Source organism: Lissotriton vulgaris, chromosome 7 (genome assembly GCF_964263255.1).
Source record: "Lissotriton vulgaris chromosome 7, aLisVul1.2, whole genome shotgun sequence".
NCBI classification, from domain to species: Eukaryota; Metazoa; Chordata; class Amphibia; order Caudata; family Salamandridae; genus Lissotriton; species Lissotriton vulgaris.
In genome coordinates, this window is record NC_141695.1 from 1,092,269,558 (window position 1) to 1,092,289,635 (window position 20,078).

Genomic DNA, 20,078 nt, shown 5'->3' on the forward strand with positions numbered 1-20,078 from the left:
TTAACTATGACTTAAGGGACCAATCTTCAGTACTTAAGGTGTGTATGGGGCAAGGTCCAACGCAGCATCAACAGGTCATGTTGGGCAGCACTAAGGCAGCCAGGTGCAGAGATGCTTTTCAGCCCTGGTACTCAATGTTATCTTGTGGAGGAAAAACATGTACTCCATTTAGTCACTTCACAGCGACCTACAGAACCAAGCTCCTGGATTTAAGATGAATATGGGGCCAGATCAAATGCAGCACCAACAGGTCACCTCTGACAGCACTTGGGCAGCCGGGTGCAGAGGTGTTTTTTAGAGTCGGGTCCCCAATTTTATCCTATGGGAAAAAACGTGTACTGTATTTGGCACTTCACAGCGACTTACAGGACCAATCTCCTAGACTTAAGGTGAGTATAGAGCTAGGTCAAAGGCTACATCAACAGGTCACCTCAGGAGGCCCTGGGGTGCCCTGATGCAGAGGTGTTATGGCGTCAGGTATCCTATTCACTTTAATAGGGAACGGTCCAGCTTCAAAGAGGCTGCAAGCTGGGACTTAGAGACCAGTCAGGCTGAACTAACAAGGGGGCTGAGGTGTCACAATGTTCAGGAATGTTAGGGCCCTTTGGTCCTCTTCTCCTCGGGCCAGGGCAGCCAGCTGCAAAGGTGTTCTGGAGGCGTCAGGTTTTCTTTGCGTCACTGGAGACACTCGGTGTAGAGGAGGCCTGCACAAATAGGCTGTTGGTGTTGGCTGTGAGTCCACTGTGGGCAAACCCAAGGAGAGCTTTGTCTCTGGGGGTTCAGGGGACCAGGCTGGCACTGTTGCCTCATTTCAATTCAGGATAGGGGCCACAGGTGCAGTGTTGCTTTCCAGTGTCAGGTTTGCAACGGCCCAGAGTTTTCACAATTTTTATGAAGTGCCTGCAGAATGCAGAGAGCAGCACTACTACTCCAGGGGAGTTGATCGGACTTTGTGAAGGCAAGCAGTCCTCCCAAGCATTTTGGGGAACAGCACCTGTAGGACAAGGCGACTTTAGCACAATCTGGCTGGAACTGCAGACAGGCTGGCAGGCTTGGCGCCAAGTCAGTTGCCTCGCCAGAGTCCTTGCTTCTTGCAACTCTTCTATGTCCTTCTTCTTCTTATGTCAGCAGGAATCTGATTTCCTGGTACCAGGGGGTCAGGGGTGTTAGGGCAGTGTAGGGTAGTAGCAGATGGGCTACTTACCCCTGGGGTCACTATGCCCTCTATATTACCACTTCCTGTGTGAAGTGAGCATAACCCTGTCCCAGATTTCCTAATCCTGCCATCATCAAGATGACAGACTTTTAAATTTCATATCCACATCAGGGAACCCACCTCGAGGGTAAAACTAGTCTGAGGGTGGGTGGGCCTCTCTGAATACTGATGTTCCCTCCTGTCCTGGCCCCAAAAGAGCCCAGGTCAGGGGGCTTGGCATCATCTCAAATCTGGGGAAGCCAGATGTGCATACCCAAAGGCAGTGGGCTCTTTGAAGCTCCCTGCCTTGGAATGCTAATTTATCAGCCTTCCTGAAGGTGGTGTAAAATACCTCTCTTCAGAGTAGGCATTGTTCCTGAGGTCCTAGGAGCATGGACTCTAAACCTTGGAGATCAGAAACTCGTCTGTGGTGGCAGACTGGACCAGTCATCCAGCACACTGGCTGGTAGGTTTCCGGGGGTATCTCTAAGGTACTCTCTGGATTCATGCATTAATAAATCAATCACTGGAATCAGTTTGGGTTTATCAATAGGAGGTGTTTGATACCAACCACCATAGGTTTCAGTGAAGTCATTATGTAGCTGGGGAACTCATTTTGACCAGTGCCCAGTACATACATTAAGAAAGCTTCCCTGCTCACTTCACAGGGGGATATCTATTTACGTAGATATGTCCTCACATAAAATATATGCACCCTGCCTTATGGCTCAAAGGCATTCTATAGGGGTGAATTATGTATGCAATGAGTTTGTGATGACACACAGGAGTGTGTCATTAAATGTTTTCACTCATGACTTGCACCATGTCACGCAGCCTGCAATGACAGTCTGTGTGGAATTTGTGTGTGGGTCCCTTATGGTGGCATAAGATATGCTGCAGCCCTTTGGGATCCTCTTTAGCACTCATTCCCTAGATACCTGGGGTGTCATTTACTTGGAACTTACAGGGGTGCTAAAGTCCTTAGCTAATTGAAGCACAAATAGACAACACCTTCTTTTGGGGAAGGAGCACTGGCACTGAGGTCTGGTTAGCAGGCCTCAGTGCACTGTCAGAATTGAAAATCAGCATCTAGTAGCTAAAAAGGGGGCAAAAAGGGAGGTGATAGAAGCAAAGAAGGTCCACTTTCCTACAGCACCCACTGGAGCCATTTCTGTTCCTGCCTCCTAAGGAAATGGGACGTTAATTTTAAGGCGAACTTGTAGTCAACCAGGCAGAGTATGTCAGTTATAGGCAAGCAAGTATCCCTGACTTTATTTTGGCAGGTCAGCACTGTGAAATTGGTGTAGCACAAAACATGATGAACTCTTTTCTGTTGTTTCAAGACAGTCTTTAAAATGATTAGATTTTCTAATGAGTACCGATGCATAAAAGTTATACATGGCCTTCCATTCATATTGAGAAGCCGAGTCCCCAAATTAGTGTTGAGCTGAGGGATTTCAGGGTTGTTCTTTGTTACTACCACTGATACTCAACAGAGCCACTCCCACATTTTTAAATCCTTATATTTCTCTACACGTGATGCAGTAAATTGAGCCATTTTTCCAGCTAAACCATTTGCCCCACACCTTAAGGGTTAGCGGTATTAATTAAAGTCAGTAAACAGCCCGTTTAAAAATGATTTTAAACGCTGTTTCAACAATGTTGAGGTTTCAAACTCCTGAGTAATCTAGTTTGGAGGGGCTAAACCACCCAAACGTCATACAAGTTAATAATTTTTGAAGGCGCATGACTGGTCTGTAGTAGGCTAAAAAATGGAGCAATTTCAAATTAATGGAATTCTGTTAGCTGTGGTTTTTTTAACGAAAAAGCTGACTGACTGTGTGGAACTACTACAGAGTACAAACAAATTTTGCTTTGTCAGTGTAACTTGAAGCAGTAGCAGGTGTGCGGCTAAGGCTTGGACATGCAGAAGCTGACAATGCATTTCCATTAAGATGTACTAGTTTACAAGAGTCTATGCCCTGAAATGAACTTTTCATTGTTAAAGTTATTCGAGGCAGAAGTAACATTGAAGTACATAAATGGAAGAAACTATGCCTGCAATATTAAGGCAAGCTTATAAGTCACCTTACATTTGCAACTACTTCAGCCCTGTGGTTTTGCAAGGAATATGACATTGACATGGGGCTCCTCCTATACGCGATCAATTGAGTCAGGCCCAAGAAGTGCTACAGGTCTTTGAAATCAAATCTATGAAAGATGCCCATTTCTAATATCTTTGTATTAATGCGCACAGGTTCCCTGTATACTGCAATGGTCTCACTTGTACACCATAGTCAAACTGCTGCTAGTGGCATTGGTACTCTCCTTATGTTTAATGTTATTAACAGTGCACTAGAAAATACACTTCCCACCTAATTCACTAATGGAGATAACATACACTGAAAAATTAGGCAAATTTTATTGTAATGCATTGAGCTTGGGTCATTGGCAGGACATTCGTGACCAAAGCGATACCTAGGGTCAATAGGCCGTAAAGAATTTAGAATGGAGGTGACAATAAATGGCTAAGAAGTAAGGATGGGCGGAAACTATCGCAAAATTGAGCAAAATCTCCGCGAGAATGCAGTACTTTCGTGAAGATGCGGAGATTGCTTATCCCGCCGTTTGCGATGTGTTTTTGCATGCTCGCGGGGAAATATACCTCTAACTTGCCCATGCGGTCGCTAATGGACGCGACCATCTTGCTGGCGATGCTTATTTCCTCTTCCGGGTCGAATGACGTGTTCACGATCACAAACTCGCGCGGGATAGCGCGACCAGTTACCAACAATCCAACATCTCGTGGCGCACGCAAACAGATAGGAAAACTCGTCAGCGAAGGCAGGGACCCGGTAAGTTGCTATCGCGCGCACAAGAACACATTTTTAGAGCACGAACAAGAAAAAACCTCCGTTTCAGAGCAGATTGCGACAGTTTTGACATTTTCGCGCTCTCTGCGCAATGCGAAAATGTCAAATATCGCAAATTCCGCCAGCGTAACTAAATTTACTGCCCAGGTCTACTAAGAAGTAAAAAGAAGAGGGCACTGGTGGCCTCTGGTGGACTTTAGAATATATTTTTTTTAAATTTTTATAGTGTCTTTATATTTTGATGGAGCTTTCATCAAGGAATCCAGACTGTTTGTTATATTTACATTTACCAGTAATTGTACAGTGCAAACATATTTAGAAATCAATGAAGATTAGAATTATAATTTGTGAACCTTTACAATGAAGCAGGATGTTTTAGGGTGATGAATCCTACCATGTGAAGATATAACGTTCTCTCAGAGCTTTTCTGATTTGCAGAAGAGTTAAGCAGCTTTGATCAGGAGGTTGTTCTTGATCCTGGGTGCACAGGTAGAGCAAGCTTGACATCTGGCTTTCTCTTTTTTGCAGTTTTTTCTTTTTCCAGTCTGGTGATCTGCTGGCTTCTGGTGTGACACTGTGTACCTGAGCTAGTCAATTTTATCAGGGTCATTCTTCAGGGTTGGCTTGACATGCACAAATGCCTCTAGGCCTTTGATGAGATGTGCTGCCACGTGTAGCATGCCTTTCAAGGATGCCAGATTTGTTTCCAGGGAATCACAGAGCACATATAACATATCATTCCCACGTTACTGTGCTTACTAGTCTTTGCTGCCCCTTTGACAAATGCAGTGGCGGCTGGCATCTATGGGGAGGAGGATGGCGGGTGGGCATGCATGTGCAAATATTTAAATTTTTAAAAAGCTTACCTGTACCGACATCCGCCACTCCAGACCTCTTCTCCAATGGATGCTGCAGTATGGGCACTAATCCACCAATCCTGGTGCTGCTCTCATGCTGTAAGAGCAGCACCCTGATTGAAGGGAGCGGCCTCACTCGTGGCTCACAAGGGCACTGGAGCTCTGCACTTACTCTGACCCAGCTGTCTTAAGACAGCTAGGTTAGAGGTTTGAAAGGGCCAAAGGGACATGCGCACTTTGAAAAGTGCAAGCAACCCACCCTCCTCCCTGCTGCTGTCATTCAGAAGCGGCCTGCCTCCGCCCCCGTCCTGATGGTCGGTTCAGGATGGGAGCATGAAAAATAAAATGATAATGTGTTACTATTGTATTTTCCATCTTTGGAGGGATAATTAGATTGGAGCGACACTCCTCCACTCCAATGGAGGAGCTGCCCCTGGACAAATGCATGCAGTCAAATTTAGCCAATAAAACATATTTAGGGATTTTAACTGCTTGTGGTATGGCCTTCAGTCAATGCAACTAAAGCTATGGTTAACTCCAGTCAGTGCAATAAAATTAGCATTATATCACAAAGGTCATAAATATCAGAATACACATGTGGAAGCATAACACACTAGAAATTGTGCAGAAGTCATTCTTTTTTGGGACCGGTGACGGTACTCTTATATGAATAATAGATCCCTTTTCAATGTTAAGACAATCTATAAAGGTTACATAATACTGCATTATGTGCTCTTCCTCAGCCTCTCCCCGTGCAATTACTTCTGTACATTTCCACTCCATTTTTCCCAACCAACCTCCTTTATTGTGTATTAAAGCCTGTTGATTTCCATACTCCATTGATGTATGCTGAGCTTTGCAATTTGTAAATCTTGTACATCTTTCCTTGAATGCACACGTACAAACATACATACAAACTAGCACAAGTAAAGTTATGTTTTTTTAAACTTGGGAATGTGTAGTGACCTGGTCCAGATTCAACCGAATCCTGACTCCTGGAAATGGCATGTACCTACAGCGTTACAGTGTTTCTACTAATCCAGCATTTTCCGAGCCCACTCACCATTGTTCCCCCAATAGATCTTTTATTGTCTGCCTGAGAGGTGAAGGGAGTTACCATTTACATCAATCAATTGCAATATAATAGTTTGTCTCATTTTGCTACACAATAAGGGCCAGGAATCTGTAGCTGGGGTTAAGAAGGTTTAATCAAATTAAGAATAAAGCTAAGATACACAACACTTAACACCATGCTATAAAGATAAAGAATAACAACAGGGAAGCTCAACCTCCAGAAGAAATTGTAGGGGACAAATACTAAGCAAATACTAAGCAAACAAGAAAGTCAGTCACAGCAATACAAAAGATTAACAAAATAATTTGCCGTACAGAGAAGAGTCTCAGGTTTTCTCGTCTATACATGGGTAAACCTAAATCATCTAAAATAAAGTCTAAGCTAAAAGGATTGTTCTAATGTCTAAAAGATCTAAAACAATCAGGGAATTCAATAAAGCAAAATAGAACTAGGTAGGAAAAAAAGTTGAAAGGTGTCAGCATTTCAGAAGCTCAGTCAAGAGTCTTCTTGGATTAGGGAATTAGTGTTAGTCTAAGCCAAACTCAGCAAAGAACCAAGGAAAGCGTAGAGGTCTAATCCTCTCAACATCCAGGGAAAAGTGCTCTCACATCAGACAGACTAGACTCCAGTTATTCAAACCAAAATCATTCAGGTAACAACCCTCTGTTCGCCTCATCATGGGTCTATTGTCTTACTCTACTTCTCACGTTGTAGACTCAAAATTCGCAAAGTATCTCACAATGGACATGGGAACGTCATTATCTTCTCACAGGTTAGGTTGTAGCATTGCTGAATGGGCTTTTCAATTAACGCTGTGGTTCTCCATGTTATTTTGTCAAGGTCTTCTCATGCGCTTCCTCTCTATCACTAGTACAGTAATGTATTTCTTCTTCAACTAACAATGCGTGTGAATACCTGCAAGAAACATAATGTTAGCAGAAAATGGAAAACAATATTGTATGCAGCATGTTAAACAGGCCTACTAAAGGCAACTTAAAGTATTATTTCAATTGTGCACATTTAAACACAAATGAATATGAATCGTCAGTGCATTAAATTCACATTACATGTGGCATACAGTGAATCCTTTGGATAATCATGTGTAAGTATGGCTAAGACTACCTTTAAAAGCGCTATCTGAAACATTAGTGCACACATAAAATAATCCCATTCTACATATATGAGGATGGTTTCTATTCAATAATCTAAACAGTAAATGTCATTCAATTCATTAAGACACACTACATCAAAGTCAAATTTCATTTTTGTTGTGAATAAATGTCTACTAAGTAAGGATAGTTTATTAATATCTTGTTTAATCAGTGGCAGCTACTACTATAAAAATATGGGGGGGTGTTATGGCACCAAATTCACCAAATACTTTTCTCCTGGGTGCGCACTTTTCTCCCCGATCAGCATCCACAAGCAGGAAAGGGAAGGACTTCCTTTCTGTTCAGTGGACACTAATACAACTAATCCTGGAGCTGCTCTCATGCTGAGAGCAGCTCCAGGATTTGTGGGAGAAGTCTAACCCAATGCTTATTTTGAAGCTGGAAACACAACAGGTGATGGACCGAATGTGGATCAATGTCACACACTCATCCCAGTCCAAAGATCTGGGCCCAAATCCATCGTTTTTTTGCACTCCACACCACCCTGGGTTAGACAATGGCGATATGCAAATCAGCTCTGACCCTGTGCCCCATGGGAACAGTCCAGTCCGAACTACAAAAGCCATGTCCTTCCCAGAACGGAATCAAGCATCCGAGGACCGGACCGGTTTCGAGGTAACACCTCTCATCAGCCCGCCTAGCTTGACTCCAGTGGTGTGGAGTGCCTGGGACCCACGTCTGGGCATCCCCAGCGCACCTAGGGCGGAATATGCAAACACAACAGGTGATGGACCGAATGTGGATCAATGTCACACACTCATCCCAGTCCAAAGATCTGGGCCCAAATCCATTTGAAGCTGGTGGCCTATTCCAGCATCCCCCGGCTGTTTCACAGCCAGTGTATTGCTGGGTTTACAGTCTGCATGCTGGGCTGGCTGTAGGAATAGAGCCAGACAACCGAACACATGCATTGCAGGGGCAGCTTTAATCCTGCAATTGCAGGTTACAGTCCAGCCCCCTGCCCTCGCACTGCAGCATTTAGGTAAAATGGCATGTCAAATTTATGTGTGCATGCTGCTTCATAGCAGGCGGGGTGATGCTCCTCTGCACAAAAGGAGAAGCCACCCCTGTGTTTAATACAGTTACAAAAAGTGTTTCATTACATTCACTAGTCCTACAGTATATATACTTTAGTAATAATGTCAAGTACAACTCTTAATTTAATATCATTAGTACATAGAAGAATCACGTGCTAATTGCACAGTCATGTATCGGTTGCAATGTAACTTTGGCATGTAAGCAGTGGACAAAGTTGTGCTGCACCTCTGCTAACATAGATCCTACTAAAAAGACTAAGTGTATCTGAAATAAAAACATGAAACAAATGGCCCAATTTGTGCCCCAAAGAGCGACATATCTGAAACTACAAGACTTCCAGAAGACTTTTACATAAAACATCAACGCTTTTCATAGTTCAGTTTCAATCTTTATTTCGGCATGAATACCATAAAAGAACCATTGCATAAATACAGTCAATCATTTCTTTTTAAAAAAATACACAATTTGCTATATAAATTCATTCAATTTTCATGTCGATTCTATAAAATAAGGACCAAGAAATTTAAAAACATTCAAGATAAATATTCTATCTTAGTAGAGACAGTTATGGGCAACAGGAAATGAAATTTCATCAATTATCCCTCTATTATTGGTACAGCAGCAATTTGATTTATCAGCTTATTTACAATTTGTAACCCAATTTCCTTCTTTGGAAGAAAATACTATGCAAGAATCTGCTAACACTAAATACAATAGGTTGGCTTGTGTTGGTCAAAAGAATCCTTAAAGCCTGGGAACATGATCTTACACCTAATGCTAGGAATATTGGTTTTATCCATCTTTTTCTAGCCTGAGCATATGCTGGGCAGAAAAAGAGGATATGTAACTCGTTCTCTTTTTGATTACATCCACACATGGTACACAATTCATCTTCTACATGGTTTGGCAAGTTTGCACCGACAGACCAACGTGCCAATGTTGAGCCAATTTGGAGATTGCCATATCTAAATTTCAGAAATAGGGTCTTTGCTAAAGGTGGTTCTATTTCATCCAAAAAGGTCTCAAAGAATGGATCATCTTTAAAGGTGAGAAACCTTGTTACAAGTGACCCACTAGATGGGGCGTTTTTGGTCATGTCCGTAATGTACGACCAAAAACACTTTTTTACCATGGTTTTTGAATGAGGTGGAAGTAACTCCGGATGTTCCCAATAATGTGTCAGACCTAATATGCTAAGCCAGAATTTGACGTGTTTAAACCAGGGTATTACCTTGAAGCTATCAAGCTCCATGATTTCTATGAGCCCATCTCTATATACTTGCAACTCGGGTACCCGCCACAGCCTGATCCATAACAATAAAGGACGTAGAATAATATGATGGTCCGTTCTACGAAAATTTAAATCTAGCTGAAGTGGGACCAGAGGAGTACTTCTGGGGACTCTGACCAAACTTCTCAGGAAGTTGTTATCCAAAATTCTAAAAGTATCTTTTGACCCTGGGCCCCAGATTTCTGAGCCGTATAGCACTGCAGATTGGACCTTAAATTTAAAAAGTTCAACTGCAGGAGACACGGCCTTACTGGTACTCTGGCCTTGCTCTCTAAGAATGGGTTTTACATTCTGACTAAACATCATCTTGCTCTTTTCTAATTGTGCTTTCCATGTGAAATTGGAATCCAATATTACCCCAAGGTATCCAAAAAACGGAACCGATTCCAATTTTAATCCATTTAGAGTTAGACAACCCTTATCAGATTTGGTTGGATTTAGGGCCATACACTTTGTCTTTTTCCCATTTATCTCCAATCCTTTCTTATTACAGTAATTGTTAAAAGAATTTAAGAGGGCTTGGAGACCTTTTTTTGTCTGAGAAATCAAGATGGTGTCGTCCGCGAACAATAAGGAAGTAACTTTTTCGCCATTCAACTTTGGAGAGTCATTTTTGCATCCCTCCAGATATACAGGAATGTCATTCACAAATAACGAAAACAGTGTGGGGGCCAGTACACACCCCTGGCGCACACCACGTTCGATAGGGATTTTAGGAGTTAATTCACCTTTTGGGCCCCATCGTACTCTCGCGATGTTACCTCTGTGGAGCTCTTTTATTTGCACTATCAGGGTGGGTGGCATCCCTACTAGACTCAACGTTTCCCACAATAAATTGCGTGGGACTAAATCGAACGCCGCCCTTAAATCAATGAACGCAACATATAGTTGGCCCTTTTTAATCTTAATGTATTTCCAATAAAAGCAACAAAAGCGGAAAATTTGGTCAATTGTACTAACTTTGGGTCTAAATCCCGCTTGGTATCTAGACAAAATTGCCTTTTCGTCCAGCCAATCATTAACACGAAATAGGATATGTCTTGTGTAAATTTTTTGTAGTATATCCATTAGGCTTATTGGACGGTAGTTTGAGGGATCCATCCTGTCACCTTTCTTATAAATTAAAACAATTTCAGCCCCTTTCCAACTCTCTGGGAAGTCTAAATTTCGGGATAGCTCGTTACACAAATGGTTGATGTAGGGAGCCCATATTTTTAATTCGTGTTTATACAAGTCTCCCGGAATCTTGTCTAACCCAGGGGCTTTACCAGACTTAATCTGGGTTATTGCCAATTCTGTCTCTCCTAGTGTAAAATCCAAAGTATCCATTGGAATGGCATTACTTGGAGTCCTATCTGTAAGGGGTTCCTCATATTCCTTGTAGAGGTTAGAAAAATGGTTTACCCAGGTCTGTTCGTCTAGATAGACGTCCTTGACCACTCTACCTTGATGGTTCCCATTTGCTATCAACCTCTAAAAGGCTATGTTGTCTCGTATTTTTGCTGCGTGCAGCAGTTCTGCCCATTTTGCTTCCTCCCATGCTATTTTACATGCTTTTTGGACCAATTTATAATTATTCCTGGCTAACATAATGTCCGATTGTGCCTTCGTTTTGATCGCAGTTAAAAGTGCCCTCTTGGACTCCCTGCAGTCTTTAATATACCAGGGTTTGCTATGAGGTAAATTATGAGTCTTCTGCTGCCCTTTCCTTGGCATCTTGGTAACTAATAGCTTTAGGGCATCAAAGAATTTTTGGTGTAGCTTCATAAAATGGCTATCATGCCCCTCCTTTAAGATGTCGTTTAAATATGGGCCAAAAGTACTAGCAAAGAGTTTATAGATTTCTGCTACAATGTCACCATTGCCCAGTATTAGTGGCCATTTAAGAGAACGTCTATTATTACTAATATGGATCTCGTTTTGGTCACCACTAGTTTCTTCTCCAGTCAAAAGGGAAACTGTATCTCCAAATAGGGAAGCCTCAATCTGAAGGTATAGAGGGAAATGGTCACTTTCTAATCTTTCTATTACCTCCATGTCAAGAAGGTATTCCCATGACGACACAGAGGCAATAATGAAATCTATATTACTTTTATAGTTCCCCCTATAGAAGGTAGGCTTCTTCACAATGTCTGATGGTAGCCGTCCATTGCACGCCCTAGTGCAGTAATCTGCACATAGTTTCGTCATTTGGAGGGCCAGGGGTGAACATTTGACTGGTTTAATATTATCTAAAGCAGGGATCCCATTTGCCTCATCTTCTTCTAAAAAGATGTCACTAAATCCCACAATGGGCTCAAAATTGCAATTAAAATCACCTGCCATGATAACGTAATTCTCTCTAGTATCCAGGTTGGCCAATAGGAGATCTAAGTGGGTTAGCAAAGAAGATTCCCTTGTGATGGGTGTTGGTCTATTGTAAACATTCACTAAATAGAGTTTTTTCCCTTTGCAAACAGTGATTTTTAAAATCAATATATCAGGGGAGTTGGTGTCTATCTGTTCTATATTCACTCTTAGGTTAACTTTTACCCAGATCAACAACCCTCCCGAGGGTCTTCCACTTCTAGAGGGAATCGCACTAATACCATAGGATTTGTATCCTAGCCTATGTATGATTTCAACTGACCAGGTCTCTTGCAACATACAAAAGTCAAAAGTGTCAATGAAACTTGCCCATTCCGGATCCCTTAAATTTTTTGATACCCCGGCTATGTTCCAGGAAACCAATTTTATAGGTTGACATGTTTCCGGAGTTTTCTTTTGCATCAATACATTTCCCACCTCCCCAGGTTCTATAATATGGCATTCTGGGCTAATTGCATCAGATTCTAGGGACATCAAATCATTTTGATATACAACACTTTCCCTTAATATTGGGTTATCCCCAGTTACTGGTGCTTCCACAGGAAATAAACTTACATTCCCCAAAAATTTGATTTCATTAGTGGTACCACCAGCTCTTGGTAAACATGTATCACTTCCTGCTTCCCCCTCCCCCAACAATTTGCCATTCTCCAACTCTTTTCCATCGAACCCCTTGGACGTTTGGCATCAATCACAATCGTCTAGACCGCTGAAAATGTCAAATCTGTTGATGGTTTCTAAGGGGGTGAAGGGTTTTAGGTGGTCCATTCTTCTATTGTTGGGTTTGGTTTGCCTGTATGGGACACAGTTCCAACCAAAAGCATCAGGTGCAGGCACGGGGTTTGGTGGGTAAAAGGGCTCCATAGGATTGTGTCTAATATGTGGTGGCATCATTTGATGTAAATTACCAGCCCTCTGCATAAATGGTGGATAAGAACTGGGTATAGTCTGAGATGTTAGATGCGAGGCTGGTTGTTGTTGGAGGGGGAAAACCATAGACCTGGGATAGAAATATGTCAACGGTCTGGGTATTATGCAGTTACTTGTAGTGCCTGGAGGCCAGTTTAATACAAATTGGACGGCATTAGGGTCCCTAAAGTTTACAACCACCACGTCACCCTCAATATTTTTTGGTCTGCTTCCCAACCATTGAAGGTGTCGGACATGCACAATTTCACCATTTATATGGTTTGCTATTGGCCTGTATAGACTTAGCCAATGCATGATTTTATTTTTTAATTGTGCAAAACCCTCCCGCTTGCTATTTTGTAACACGGGGACCCCTGTTAGGACTACCACAAAGGGCACTGCCTCTGGTGGTAATTCTGGGTTTGGGACCATTTTGGGCCTACCCCATCTTGGTTTTTGTCCCCCCACCTCAGTCGGTTGGCTTTCGTGTGGAATGTTAACTATATCATTGGATGATTTAGTTATAACAGTAACTAGCGTAGAAGCCATTTGATTTTGTGGATTTTTAGGGGGTGGGATAGGTTGGGGAGTTATTGTGGTGTTCCCTTTAGGCACTGAAATAGGAGGATTCGCCAACAAGGTAGAATTAGCCGGTGGGGCTGGAGCGGCTGGGATAAGCTTAGTCACGCTAGATGTTGTGTGCGTTATTAGGTTCGATGTTTTTGGATTCTCTTTGCCCTTATTTCCCAGTGCACGCTCAAGTGAACTTAATCTTAATTCCACTTCAATCAGCCTCTCCAGGATCGATGCAGAGTAGGTGTTAATTAAGCTTTCTATGGAATCTAAAGTGGCAGAATCACGAACTGTGAGGGGCGCCTTAGACATCACAGAAACTTCCATATTTTCCTCCATGTCTATGGGAATAGTTGGGGGTGGCGGGGATGCAATGATGATAGGCCCCTCCGTAGCCGCTGGAGTAGTATCAATGCTAGCTACCGGAGTCTTCGTCTTTTTCCCAAAGTCTGAATGACTTAATTTTGCTTGTAATGGAATCCCCCCTTTCCGCCTTTTCTTGCATGGAGGTGGCCCATGTACCCTTGGGGCAGAAATAGTTTTCTTTACTCTACTGCGCACTATTTTTGATGGTATAGGGGCAGGGAGTTTTGAAACATTAGGGGTACTTGTATGTGTAAGAACATCAGGACCAATCATGTCCAATTGGGGGGAGTTAGTTATAATAAGAGTAGTAACGGCTGATTCCACAGGTTGGTTGTCAGCTGCGTGAACGATGACATCGGCTAGCTGGGAATTTACACTATTGTTCAGGGGAGGTAAGGTTAATGGCGACAAACGCCGACTTTTTAGACTTTCCACAGAGCGGCGGCGATCGGCACGACGCTCTGCCAAAACAGTTTCTAGTGGAATGTCTGGAGAAGCCTTGGTAAAATAATTGTCAAGGGTTTTGTTTAGCATCCCTCCCTGCTTCTCAGACATGATGGATCAATGAATTCAACCACAAGCGAGGGTTAGCAGGGAAACGAAGGTACAGAAATATATTAACAACGAAGCACGATAATAAATACCAGGGATTAGTGTCCAGTCCGGTCTCAGTGGTTCTCGTAGGGTCTCAGAGGGTCCGCCCTTAGTCCGGGCTTTGTCCCGGGATATGTCCCGCTCACGCGTTCCGCTAACGCGTTGTGAAACCAGGTCTTATACGTGCTGTTAAAGGGGGCGGAGTCACGGGAAGAGGCGGCAGGTGTGCTCGTTGTTGCACGCACAGCCTGTTGGACCTCGCAGTCCCGTCCTCCTGAGCCAGCAGCACTCTCTCCCTGGGCAGGATCCCGACAGTACTCCAAAAGGGCAAAAGCAGCACAGCGTCCAAGAATCCTCGACGAGCGGCTCCCGCGAAGCGGGGGCCGCGAGGAGTTTTAAAAGGCACAAGGCGGGAGGCGGAGACACGGGAAGAGGCGGCAGGTGTGCTCGTTGTTGCACGCACAACCTGTTGGACCTCGCAGTCCCGTCCTCCTGAGCCAGCAGCACTCTCTCCCTGGGCAGGATCCCGACAGTACTCCAAAAGGGCAAAAGCAGCACAGCGTCCAAGAATCCTCGACGAGCGGCTCCCGCGAAGCGGGGGCCGCGAGGAGTTTTGAAAGGCACAAGGCGGGAGGCGGAGACACGGGAAGAGGCGGCAGGTGTGCTCGTTGTTGCACGCACAGCCTGTTGGACCTCGCAGTCCCGTCCTCCTGAGCCAGCAGCACTCTCTCCCTGGGCAGGGTCCCGACAGTACTCCAAAAGGGCAAAAGCAGCACAGCGTCCAAGAATCCTCGACGAGCGGCTCCCGCGAAGCGGGGGCCGCGAGGAGTTTTAAAAGGCACAAGGCTGGAGGCGGAGACACGGGAAGAGGCGGCAGGTGTGCTCGTTGTTGCACGCACAGCCTGTTGGACCTCGCAGTCCGGTCCTCCTGAGCCAGCAGCACTCTCTCCCTGGGCAGGATCCCGACAGTACTCCAAAAGGGCAAAAGCAGCACAGCGTCCAAGAATCCTCGACGAGCGGCACCCCTTTCTCGATGACGTAGCAGAATATTTACTACCAAAAAAATCCTATTAAGTAAAGCAGATGTTCTTGTGTTTTTAAGGGGGTACTGAATAGAATTCTGGAAAATGGCAGGCTTAAAAACTAATGGGTTGGCACTGCGGATTGACGCATCGTTTGTACCACTTGGTTGCAAATCACAGTAGATCTTAAAATCACTGCCTTAGATAAATGACCAATTCCGTTCATGTTTAATTTTTTGCTTCTCATTGTTTTCACAGAGGTGATTGAGCTCACTCTTCCTGAAGAAGATAGGATATCCATCACTACCGTGACGGTTGGACTGAGCACTGTGCTGACATGCGCCATTCACGGGACACTGAGGCCGCCAATCATCTGGCAGCGTAATGGAGTCACTCTGAACTTCCTTGACTTAGAAGACATCAATGTAAGAAAAACACAAACTCAAGCATTTTCAAGCACTGTAGGCATCATTTTAAATGGAAAAATGAATGCTTTTGAGTAAAACCTATTTAAATTTAAACTGAGATGTTTAGCAATTGATTTGTCTCATGAGCTTTTGCTGCTTTTTTATGAAATGTATCTTTCCACTTTTTCTTTTGTTACTAGCAGAGGTTGTGGTTTTATGTCTGTACTCTTTTCATGTTTATGCTTCATAATGGTAGGTATCGGGGATTCACATAAGCGTTTATGAGTACCGGAAGTAGTACTACAGGAGTACTTTATTATTTATTATTACCCACCTTCGCAAATCAATCAGAAAGATCCAACTCCATATTAATAAAAGTTTAAAGAGGGCACAGTACTCTCTATTTGTAATACCTTCATGTGAATAGCTTCTAAATGTTCATTCCCATTTTAGACGTTTAAGGGCCAATTCTCAAAGTTTTGTAAGAGTACGCAAAAGAGTAATAGTAGAATTCTACATTACATGCTCCAAAAGTCCTCCCTGAAAAGGACCCTGTTACTTGATTATATTATCATTGTAGCTGGTCACAGTCAACAGAGTAGCACACCTTGTTTAACAATGTTTATTGGTACAGGGTAACTTCAATGTCTGCTTTGGGTGACATAAAAATAAAACTTCATTCCATCCTTAATATGTTAGGATTCATGCAATGTGATGGGCAATACTTTCCTAGTAAATGGTATCAATCGAGCAAGTAAAACTTTACTTGGTTAAATAATAATAAAGTACAATGAAAGTCTTACTAAGTGATTATTTTCTCTTTTGTATATAGAAGCCGGCTTAAAAAAAAAATCAATCTAAGTACCCGAACAGTGTAAAATTGTGCATCATGTTCATCACAGAAATACATCTCAAAAAAAGTTTTAATGGCCAACTATTGGGTCACTAGAATAATTAATATGTTTCAGAAGAATTAGCAAAGTTAACAGGACTCACCCATGAATGCTACTGGCTTTGCCACAGGTTTTTTTTCTAGTGTATGTGTATGTGTAGTGTATGTGGCCAACGTGGCAGACATCTTTGTATTGATTTGTTTATGCTATAATAAAATCCATTTAAAACTGGCCATCTTTGAATGGATTTTCTTACAGCATGAGAATATTTATCAAAATAATCCTGTTATGCATTGTTCAAGTGTGTAGGTGGTTCTTCTTTAAATAGATAAAAAATATTGCAATATTGCTATTGACCAACACAGTGGGAGGTGGCACGCGAAAAACGAGGTGGCTGAGGGGTTACTTGGGGGCTGAGGAGTCGTTTTTAATAAATCAAAAGGCTGGAGGAGGTGAAGAGAGCAGGGAGAGATACCAACAGAAAGAAAACAGTCCCTCACTTACACTGTATTGCAAAGTCTAAAATCAGCAGTAGAAGGATGTATTCTAACCAATCAAAACACCATGAGACAGAAGTGTTCTTTGGACAGGACAAACACAAGAATAGTAAGGAAATCATCAAATTAGGAGCAGGGAGAGAGAGCAAGATGGAAAAGAACTTCAATCATGGGTAAACATGCTGCCTTAAACCCCACTCTATATATCATATTGTACACACATTGTCTTTAACAACAGATAGCTACAGCTGCCTGTAAGTGAAGACTAAAAACAGAACATAATGGATACCAACAGGTGAAAGCCAATGAGGTGAACGGAATCTTGTAATGCATTTAATGTGGAGGATGCCTATGTATCATATAAAGGATAACATGTGGAACCATCGTATGGAAAAGGTCAATGACCAGAGAGAAGAGGTGGGACCATATTGTGGTGCCTAGGAAGCACAGTTAAACACTTATTCCACCTTTATTTTCAGCCAACTTCCTTATTACAGGAGTGGCAAGCAGTGCTTAATGTATGCCAGTATTTGATGGTACAAGGCACCAGCATATGCCTGTATTTATCCACCACATGGTGTTGTTGTGTGTCTATTTCAGTTTAATGAGTCCTTATACTTTTTTTTAAAAACTGAAAAAGTAGCAAGTGCGTACTGCTGTTACCGGCATTTGTCAGCAGTGGATGGAGCTGAGGGCTCTGCCAGCTGCAACGGGTTACCAAGAAACACTTTGGGGTTTTGACTGTTAAATGTTTACAAATTAAGCACAGGTGGCACGGAATGCTTTATGCAAATAAGTGTTTCTTCATTTCTCATCCTTTAGGAGAGGGGTTGTTGGAAATTGCCCTTTTTGCAGGGTTATCCCCAAACGTTTTGTCTCTTCCTCTTTTGCTTTTCCTGACCTGTGGTTGTTGACTATAGAACTTTGGGCACTTTATCACTTCTGATCAGTGCTACAGTGCATATGCTCTGTGTAAATTGTTATTGTGATTGGTTATCCATGATTGGCTTATTTGTTTTACCAGTAGGTCCCTAGTAAAGTACACTGAGTGTGCAGGACAGGTCATTCAAATGCTACTAGTGGTCCTGCAGGACCGATTATGCCACCCACATGAGTAGCCCCAAAGAGATGTCTCAGGCCTGCCACCGAAGTGCCTGTGCGCAGTTTGCTAGCTGCTATGTTGACCTGGACAGTGTACCCACTTGCCAGGCCTCACCCTTCCCTTTTCTCATACCTATGACACCCCAATGGTAGACCCAAGGTACCCCTCTGGGCAGGGTGCAGTGTATGTAAAAGGTAGGACATGTACTAGTGTGTGTAATATATACTGATAGTGAACTACTGCCAATTTCGTTTTTCACTGTTGAAAGGATATCTTGCCCATAGGACAGAATGGGGAATGCTGTGTAACATGTTTATCTGCATATATTCCTATAGAAGTGAGATGGAGACTTGGAGTCTGGTATCTTTGAACTCAGAATTTAATAACACATATTTTAGGAAGGATGGGTTTTAAATTCTGTGTTTGAAAATAGCACTTTTAGAAAGTGGCTATTTTCTTGTTCAACCTTTCTGTGTGCCTCTACCTGTTTGTGGATTGACTGTCTGGTTTGAGAGTGACAGGGGCTGGGGTGGCTCCAGGAGTCTGGGTGAGTCAGCACTAGGCTGAATAAACCTATCTGCATTTGGAGTAGTGGGAGGAATAGCACCTGGGCCAGAATAGGGCTGTGCCTGCCTTCCACAATGCTGGCTCCACCTCCTGTTGTGCGTCTGTTGAGCCTGGCCCACACTGACAAAGGAAGAAGTTGTGCACTGGCAGAGTGCACCCAGAACTGGTTTGGACTGGGTCCAGGACCCCTCACACATAGGGAACAAAGACTTTTGGGGTATAAATATGAGAGCTGAAACCAATGAACTAGAGACTACTTCATCATCAAGAGGAATCCCTGCCAAAGAAGATAAGCTGAAGAGACTGAGGAGAAGTACTGCCATGCTGTGTGCCTGGGGTTGGCCTGCAGTTTGCTGTTTCTACTGATGAGAGGACTAAAGGACTTTGCTGTGTGCTGTGTCCATCTGAAGAAAAGTCTCCAAGGGCCTGAGAAGAGCTGGCTTCCTGTTTCTGAAGTCCCAGGCACAAAAGGACTTCACCCCCAGCTTCCCTGAACTTCCTTGCTTGGAGTTCCAGTCTGCCAGAAGGGCCTGTAACTGTGTATGAGGCCTTTTTGCTGTGGAGAGCTGGAAGGGTGATGCAATGAGAGAGAAGCATGACGGCGCTGCAGAAGCTGCAGTTGCATCATCCAGGAAGTGTGTCGCCTTTGCCGCTGTTCGGCGTTGCATCACTGGAAAAGAGTGCCGCCGCCCAGAGGGTGCTGTCGCATCACCAGAGAAGAGTGTTGCAGGGCCTGTCGTGGCTCAGAAAACCATTGAGTTTGCCACACGGCCATCGGGCATGCACGCATTGCCTCCACGTTGTCGCATCGCAACAAAGACGGCATTTTCTTGCATCGCACCGGGTCATCGCAACGTATCAAGGCACCATCTTGTCGCATCGGAACCAGAGCGCAGGAAGAATCGACTCTGCGCCTTCTCTGCGACCCTTTTGTTTGTTTTGCTTTATGCATCCTAGGTAATTTGTGAGTAAAGTGTTGCATTTCATCCTCTACAAGTTTATTTTTGCAACAACCTTCCTAAAGACATGAGTTTTCATATGTTGGATTTTTGTCGTTTTGGTCCTGTTTAGTTTAGATAAATATATTTTATTTTCTAAACTGGTGTGGTGTCCATTTGTGGTGTTTTTCCAATTCCAATTCCAAAAATTCTTTATTTCGGCCACATGGGCCATAAAAGATACAATAAAATACAGTACATATATTTAAAACACAATACTTACATATAAATAGTTCTATTGGGCCCGCATGAGGTAGGGAATACATGGTAGTACCAGTTCAG

The 20,078-nt window shown here is 43.2% G+C and overlaps 1 protein-coding gene across 1 annotated transcript in view; it reads left to right on the top strand.

Annotated features, from left to right (window-relative positions):
• The window catches only part of FSTL4 (follistatin like 4), a 2,088,981-nt gene that overhangs the window by 1,527,975 nt on the left and 540,928 nt on the right, over positions 1-20,078 (top strand). Inside the window, exon 7 of the mRNA XM_086931534.1 lies at positions 15,591-15,757. Within this exon, the coding sequence (XP_086787660.1) occupies positions 15,591-15,757 (167 nt within the window). The remainder of the gene's footprint in view (positions 1-15,590; positions 15,758-20,078) is intronic.